We start from the raw sequence: 8,886 nt of genomic DNA on the forward strand, positions 1-8,886 counted from the left end.
CAGCAATTATTTCTTAATACTTAAGGGAGAAAAGGGAGCCTTTTAGGAATTAGCCAAGAAAGTGAAATCCAAATTGTATTTTGTAAGTTTCCTGCTTCCAACTCCTCCCCAAATCTAAATATAGTCATATAAATAAGTTATAATAATACTAACTAAAAAAAAGTAACTGGCTAAAATGATTGTGCAGCATTGGTTTTTGGGTTTTCTGAACCAGCTATACTCATTCATTTTTTTCTTCTGAGGCTGGCATTAGCCTCCCTCACCCTTTATATTTAGGTTCAGGAGACCCCTTGTTCTCCTTTATTCTTTGAGTTGCTCTTAGGCCAGTGAAACACTGGAAGCCTGGCACCATTGATTATAGCCTAGCTCTGGTGAATTTTGTGAGGCACTAAATGATTTTATGTCCCTTTTTGAACATTTAGTGTAAGCCTTTATCTCCTTTGTTGATAATCAGAAAAGCCTATTTTGCAACAGAGCAGATTGTAATGGTCCCTCCCATTTTTCCAGCCCCACCTGAAAAACAACTTCCATAAGATTTCTACAACTGAACAGTAATCCCAAACATATATTCAAAATAAAACCAAAAACATTTTGTATAACCAAACTTCCCATTCCTACTTGGGTTTATTTCTCAGGCATGTGACTTGACCTCAGCCCCTTTGCTATATAATGGTTCATTGTTCCTGTGTATGGATCTTTCAGGTTAATGGGGCTACTATTCCCTCACATAATAAATAAGAAGAGCCTTTTGCTGGTCTAACAGTCTGCCTTTGATCTAAAGGCACATAGTACTTGGTTAATTATCATCTTTGCCTAGTACTACTGGCAGAGTGGTGAGGATTAGGGATGTCTTTCCTGAAGAGTTGTTATTTCTGTTCATCAGCTGTCAAGGCAGACAATGTATGACCTTTCTTAACTGATTGACATCTGGGCTTCAGATTGTATAGTCTCCTATATGGTTAGGAACAAATAGAGCAGATAACTTCTATGGTAAGTAGTTATATTTGATGCTAAGGTATGTGTGATTGACTATCTTAGTGGTCTTAGGTAATTCACATGCCCTGAATAGATAATTCAGGGCACATAAATTACCATTTTTATTTTCAAATAACTGTTAGGGTATCCCTGTTACTAGCTATACAAGCCTGAGGGGATGGGCCAACAAGATTCCTGCAGCTGGAATGATACAGTGAGTCCATACCTAATAGGCCTGGCTGCAGTGAACTTTTTTACACTTTACACCCGAGGAATTGTGACTCCTATGAAATCTATGCCCTTTTCTGTCTGTATCGTAGGTAGACGGAGTGCACCACCCTTGAACCTCACTGGCCTCCCTGGCACAGAGAAGCTGAATGAAAAAGAAAAAGAGGTAATGGGAAGGAGGGGGCCTAGAAGAAAGAGAAGAGAGGCTGATTATTCATTGAATCATCATTACAAACCCACTATATGGGGTGTATCCTAAAAGTCCAAGAACTAAAGAACCACCTCTTTACCTTGTCACCCTGCTATGATTCCTCTTTTGGGGAAATAACATATGACATGTAAATTCAGTAGTACCAAATATCCTTTATTGAACATTTACCATGTGCCCCTCTATTATTAAGTACTTTACATAAATTAATTTTTTATATACCTAAAAATAGCTTTTTCATGAAAATAGATATTTCCTATTAAAATGGTCTCTTTGAAAAGTTCTACACTTATTTCAATACTATAACCATTACTTAAATCTTTTTTTTTTTTTTTTGAGAAAGAGTCTCACTGTGTTACTCTCAGTAGAGTGCTGTGATGTCACAACTCACAGCAACCTCAAACCTCTTGGGCTTAAGCAATTCTCTTGCTTCAGCCTCCCAAGTAGCTGGGACTACAGGCGCCTGCCACAGCACCCAGCTATTTTTTTATTGCAGTTGTTTAGCTGGCCCTGGGGTGGGGTTTGAACCCACCACTCTTGGTGTATATGGCTGGCGCCGTAGTGCTACTGACACCGAACTCACTTAAATCATTTTTATGATTGTCTCCAGAGCATATTTATAAGCATAAAGAATGTTACACATTAATTTTTATTAAAAAAGTAATGTGACCTACTTTTGTTTCTAATTACAATCATTAGACTTTTCATCATATTGATTTTGGTTGTTGCTAAAATTTAAATCTACCCTCCTAAGAGTTATCAGCAAGAATTTTCCCCCAAAATGTGTCTTAGCTCTAAAGTCCATTTCAAAAGAAAAATTTCTCTTTTGCTTCTCCTTGCTCCTTTTATAATTCCCATAATTGTTTTTCCCATCTACCACTTTCTATCATTAGTTCAGGTCAGATAATAAGGAAGAATCTTAGTGTAGGAGCTAGTTTAGTCTAATTTTATCTACCAGGAACAGTAAAAATTAGTTTGGGAGTAGAAGGCAATGTATATCTCATGTATTGCTGAAGAAGGTCACAGGCCAGTCAATATTCAAATATTGAATGGCTGGCTCAGCTCCTGTGGCTCAAGTAGCTAAAGCGCCAGCCACATACACCTAAGGCGGCAGGGTTGAATCCAGCCTGGGCCCGCCAAACAACAATGATGGCTACAACCAAAAAATAGCTGGGCGTTGTGGCGGGCACCTGTGGTCCCAGCTACTTGGGAGGCCAAACTACAATGATGGCTACAACCAAAAAATAGCCGGGCATTGTGGCGGGCACCTGTGGTCCCAGCTACTTGGGAGGCTGAGGCAAGGAGTTGCTTGAGCCCAAGAGTTGGAGGTTGCTGTGAGCTGTGATGTCACAGCACTCTACCCAGGGGGATAGCTTGAGGCTCTGTCTAAAAAAAAACAAACAAACAAATATTGAATGGCCTGAAATGTCAAGCTTTTTTTTTATCCTTATCCACATAATGGTGACCTCAGACTGCCCTTGCTGGATAATATGGCAGGTGAACTAGAATTGAGCCAACTTTTCTGGATTTTTAGCAAAGTAGCCTTTTTCTAGCAAGGTCTCTGTATTTCCTTTTCCTTCAAAGTAGGAAATATAATCACAAAAGCAGGGACTGCTGCTTTATGCTGGTACTAAAAATAATGTGATTCACACTTGGGAATCTAAGTTTCTGTACCTTCCTCCCTTATAGTGCCTATGGCTCTTCCCTGACCATTGGAATCGTGCTGGGCCTCAACCTGGATGTTCATTGCTCACCTGAGTGAGCCAGCCTGCTCCTCAGGAACAGATCTCTGTTCCCTGTCAAAGCCAGGCCTCTGTGCCAGCCTGCGTGTGCTAAAGGCTCTCCGAGCATCACAGCCTGGCTTTCTTCCTGGGTGTCTGTCCTTAGGGAGTGTTCTTTCCAAAGAAGAGACTAAATGGAATGTGGTCCAGCCACTCATCAACTCCTATAAATAGTTGGCGGTTGATGTCACTTCGAAAAAATTTTTGCTATACCTGCTGGATTAAATTGTGAGAATGACAGATGTTAATGTTTATTAAATTTGTCATGTCTTGCAGCTCTGTCAGATGGTGAGGTTGGTCCCTGGAGCCTATTTAGAATACAAATCTGCTCTATTGAACGAATGTAACAAGCAAGGAGGCTTGAGACTGGCGCAAGCAAGAGCACTCATCAAGATAGATGTGAACAAAACCCGGAAAATCTATGATTTCCTCATCCGAGAAGGATACATCACTAAAGCTTGAGGCACTAAGGGCTTGGGACCAGAAGTCAGAAGTTTGGAATGTGATGGGCCAAAGGACAATATGGACATTCTGGGAAGTTTTGTTTATGAGCTGAATTCTCATTGTAAAAAGAAGGGAAGGACAGAGCAAACCTGAAGTTGTATTAATGTCTACTTTCTTCTCCACCCTGCTTTAAAACACTCCCGTTGTTGGTATTATGTTGCAGAATTGTGTGCTAGATAAGCTATTATTAAATGTGAGTGGGCATTCATTCCTAACACCTCTTATAACTAAAAGAACCATAGTACCTCACATCACAGTGTTGGTAGAAATAGAACTAAACCACAGTATATAGTCCCAAGAGTTCAGCTCAGACCCATGTACTTCAGAGGTACGTTTGCTGATTATCTGTTTCACCTTCAAACACTGCAGACAGATTTAAAATAAAGAGAAGGGTTTCCTTGCATGAGAATTCTTTCTCTTTCCTTCTAAGGATTTTTTTAAGATGACAACTTAGGCTTATGAACAGAGGGGAAGAAAATATCCCCTTGATGGTCTTGTCCCAAACTGCATCTTTAACTCTGCTGTCTGCCTTTGTACTTGGCAGTCTGGCTGTCTGATCTGCAGCAGACTTTTGAAGAGGTGGTACTGGATATAAAATGTCTCTGTTATTTTTAGAATTAATGGATTAAAATGTTTTGCTATTTAATTTGTGGGTGTATTTAATATTCTGGTAAGTAATGCACACTTCAAGTGTTGAATGCCCACCCCATCATGCCACACTGTCTTCTGTTAACGTGTGTCCTGGACTCACCCTAGGGATTGCAGGCCCCTGAGGATGGAGATGATGCAACTAACCTCAGCTTTGCTTTGAGACTTAAACCCTAATTTCCCAATGGTGAAAAGCTAGCGGGTAATAAAAGCTGCTTTTAAAACAAAAGTGAAGCACTTCATGTACGGGTCTCAGTAAATATGAGGGTGAGTAGTCCCCTCACATCAGAAACTTGCTTCTCAAACTTCCAGCAGAATAAGAAGCCAAACTCATAGTTATCTGATTTATGTGAGAAGCAAAGTTGTATATAGAAATAACTTCGGCTTGGTGCCTATGGCTCAAGTGGCTAAGGTGCCAGCCACATACACCTAAGGTGGAGGGTTCAAATCCAGTCCAGGCCCGCGAAACAACAATGATGGCTGCAACCAAAAAATACCCGGGCGTTGTGGCGGGTGCCTGTGGTCCCAGGTACTTGGGAGGCTGAGGCAGGAGACTTGCTTGAGCCCAGGAGTTGGAGGTTGCTGTGAACTGTGATGCCACAACACTCTACCCAAGGGGACAGCTTAAGATTCTGTCTCAAAAAAAAAAGAAATAACTTCACAGGGACAGCACCCATGGCTCAGTGAGTAGGTTGCCGGCCCCATATACCAAGGGTGGCGGGTTCAAACCCAGCCCTGGCCAAATTGCAACAAAAAAATAGCCAGATGTTGTGGTCGGTGCCTGTAGTCCCAGCTACTTGGGAGGCTGAGGCAAGAGAATCACCTAAGCCCAGAAGTTGGAGGTTGCTGTGAGCTGTGGTACCAAAGCACTCTACTGAGGGTGACGAGTAAGACTGTCCCTACAAAAAAAAAAAAAGAAATAACTTCATCAGAATCTGCACAGATCACATCCAATAGCTGACTGATTCTTTAATTCCTTCACATTTAAACATCTAATTAAAATATTGTGTGTTTTATTGGAAGCATCTGCTTGAACTTTTGACTGAGTAAATATGCATACAGCTTGATAATAGACTTCATCTAGGGCAACGGTTCTCAACCTGTGGGTTGCAACCCCTTTGTAACAATGAAAATACATCGCAGCATTAGGAAGGTTGAGAACCACTGATCTGGGGGATGAGAAATGGAAAAAGACATTCTTAGGATCTGAGGGTTCAAATAGAGGACTTTGATTGTTTAAAAAGATGGCTTGTGGAAATGGTCTCTTTTCTTTACATAGTTATATCTCTTAGAAAAGGTATTTCACTACCACCACCACCCCTAGTTGCTTCTTACCTGGAAAGCTAATTCCTGTTTTGAAAATTTGGTGTGTATTAGACGTAAGTGTCAGGTGATGTGTATGGTAGTTTGAAAAACCTTAATCTTGATTAAGGAAGGCTTCCTGAGAGAGGTGAGTTTTGGGGGCAATGGTAAGATAAGGAGAAGAGAAAAAAATGGCAGATGGAAGTAGGAAACTGTTCAGACATAGGGGGTGGAGGATGGTGTGGAGGCAGCAGTGGGAGTAAGGAAAATAGTGCCAAGAGATTTGTTTCGCTAGAACACAAGGGGCAGCTGTGGTAGTTAGGAGTGGGAGGATGGGAGGACAGTCTGACAGAAACCTTGGAACCAGTTGAACTCTCAAAAAAGCTCGTGGGGAATCAGTATATTTGATGAGGAAAATAGTGATAGAAGAAAAATAAGGTTGGGCCGGGTGCAGTGGCTCATGCCTATAATCTTAGCACTCTGGGCGGCCAAGGCAGGTGGATTGCTTGAGCTCAGGAGTTCAAGACCAGCCTGAGCAAGAACGAGACCCTGTCTCTAAAAGTAGCCAGGTGTTGTGGCAGTGCCTGTAGTCCCAGCTACTTGGGACAGCATTCTACTGAGGGTGACCAAAAAAAAAAGATTTCTCTTAGGGCAGTGGTTCTCAACCTTCCTAATGCCACGATCTTTTAATACAGTTCCTCATGTGGTGGTGACCCCCAACCATAAAATTATTTTCGTTGCTACTTCATAACTGTAATTTTGCTACTGTTATGAATTGTAATGTAAATATCTGATATGCAGGATATATTTTCATTGTTGTAAAGGGGTCGCGACCCACAGGTTAAGAACCGCTGTCCTAGGGTTTTGTGCATACCCCAGTGGTAGGAAATAGAGAACAAATCTGTTTCTGTGTAATGTTCCTTCTCTTTTACTTTTTTAAACATGCAGAAAAGTTTATTTCGCACCTGGGTGCAAGCAGGCTCCTCATCTGTGCTTAAAGACCAAGACTATCTCTGTTGAGAGATCAATGCTCCTCATCTGTGCTTAAAGACCAAGACTATCTCTGTTGAGAGATCAATTAATACTAAATATTAACAGTTTATTTTTTCCTGGGTTACAGCTTCCATTCTTTTATTTGCAACTCTGCTTTCTCCCCCCACCACCTACCCCCGGGAAAGAGTCTCAAGCCGTCACCCTGGGTAGAGTGCCATGGCATTACAGCTCACAACAACCTCAAACTACAGGTACTGGCCATTTTTTGTTGTTGCTGTTGCAGTTGTCATTGTTGTCCCAGCAGGCCCGGGCTGAGCTCAAACCTGCCAGCCCCAGTACATGTGGCCAGTGCCCTACCCACCAAGCTACAGGCTCTGCCATACTCCACTTTTTAAAAAAATCCAAACTCAGGCCAGGCGAGGTGGTTCACACCTGTAATCCTAGCACTCTGGGAGGCCAAGGCAGGTGGATCACTTGAGCTCAGGTGCTTGAGACCAACCTGAGGAAGAGCGAGAGCTCAACTCCACTAAAAATAGAAAAACTACCCAAGGGTTGTGGTGGGTGCCTGTAGTTCCAGCTACTTGGGAGGATCACTTGAGCCCAGGAGTTTGAGGTTGCTGTGAGCTATGAAGCTGTGGCACTCTACCCAGGGTGACAAAGAGAGACCCTTGTCTCAAAAAAAAAAAAGGTTCAGCACTTATATCTCAGCGGCTAGGGTGCCAGCTTCATACACTGGGGCTGTCAGGGTTCAAACCCAGCCTGGACCTGCCAAATAATGACAATACCAACAAAAAAAAATAGCCGGGTGTTGTGGCAGGTACTTGCAGTCCCAGCTACTTGGGATGCTGAGGGAAGAGAATCACTTAAGCCCAAGAGTTTGAGGCTGCTGTGAGCTGTGATGTTACAGCACTCTACTGAGGACAACATAGTGAGAGTCTGTCTCAAAAAAATCTATGAGGTGCCTGCCTCATAGCCAGGCATCGTGGCAGGCACCTGTAGTCCCAGCTACTTGGGAGGCTGAGGCAAGAGAATCGCCTAAGCCCAAGAGCTGGAGGTTGCTGTGAGCTGTGATGCCACAGCTCTCTACCAAGGGCTATGAAGTGAGACTCTGTCTCAAAAAAAAAAAAAAAAATCCAAACTCAGCTAAGCAACCAGTCATTGGAATCTTCAGCTGGTAGGTTAGCTGGAAAAAGGGAATAGACAAATGGCATTCAACAATAACAATAAAATCCTAGTTTAAGTCATTCTAGCTTTAGGAAATATGTGATGTATCAGAGGCCCAGATTACGCAGGTACTTGGGAAAACTCATCCATATAGTATTTGCCTCAAAAAAATCCCCCTCAAAACCCAAAAAAAGCTTTTTCCACCCATTTCTAGGCAAGAGAGTGGTATTGTGTTCTAAATGCTTTCTGGAACATAACCTATCCATTTTTAAGGACATCTTTATGGAAACCTCTAGATGTATAATTGCATTATTATTGACAATACAAAAAGGTTTTCTGCAACTTACATGTACCTTGCTTTTTGTTTGAATTTCCAAAAATTAAAGTTTGAGTCAAGAGGTATTGCTGGGGCCAGGCACGGTGGCTCAGGCTTGTAATCTTAGCACTCTGAGAGGCCAAGGCTGGAGGATCACGTGAGCCCAGGAGTTTGCTGGGGTTTGTCTGAGGTTGCTAGCTGGGGTGATAGATCCAGACTGTCTAAAAAAAAAAAAGTATTGCTGATGGGGAAGCATTGCTTTCCTTTCTAATGTGCTTAAGCCAGATGTAGCTAACTGCCAGATTGCCAGAAAGGACCATCTGTGGTACATGGGGCACTGGCTGTCAGGTCTGTGGCTTTGTGTAGAACAGATGACCAAACTAAGCTAAAAGATTTCCCTTTAATCTGAGGAGATAGATACCCAGACTATCTGAGTGAAATGTAGGTGAAATTGAACAGGATCTCAGTTCATGCAGGGTCAGAGCAGTGTGGATAGTAATGATCATGTTGATTTAGGCACTTCATTTGGGAGTGAGAATAGTAATGTGAGCATTTATTTATTTTTTAGAGATAGCTTCACTTTGTCACCCTCAGTAGAGTGCTGTGACGTTACAGCTCACAGCAACCTCCAGCTTTATTTATTTATTTTTTATTTTTTTTTAGAGACAGAGTCTCAACTTTGTCACTCTTGGTAGGGTGCTGTGGCGTCACAGCTCACAGCAACCTCCAGCTCTTGGGCTTAGGTGATTCTCTTGCCTCAGCCTCCT

The 8,886-nt window shown here is 42.3% G+C and overlaps 1 protein-coding gene across 2 annotated transcripts in view; it reads left to right on the top strand.

Moving 5' to 3' along the window:
* Positions 1–4,342, top strand: part of TADA2A (transcriptional adaptor 2A) — a 70,097-nt gene extending 65,755 nt beyond the window's left edge. For both annotated transcript variants that reach the window (XM_003795616.3, XM_023516627.1), the window contains 2 exons: positions 1,296–1,369; positions 3,469–4,342. In XM_003795616.3, the coding sequence (XP_003795664.1) occupies positions 1,296–1,369; positions 3,469–3,654 (260 nt within the window). In that variant the 3' untranslated portion in view covers positions 3,655–4,342. The remainder of the gene's footprint in view (positions 1–1,295; positions 1,370–3,468) is intronic.
* The last annotated feature ends 4,544 nt before the right edge of the window (positions 4,343–8,886 follow it).

The sequence above is a fragment of the Otolemur garnettii genome, unplaced genomic scaffold (assembly GCF_000181295.1).
Source record: "Otolemur garnettii isolate 467f Iridium unplaced genomic scaffold, OtoGar3 scaffold00094, whole genome shotgun sequence".
Taxonomy (NCBI): Eukaryota; Metazoa; Chordata; class Mammalia; order Primates; family Galagidae; genus Otolemur; species Otolemur garnettii.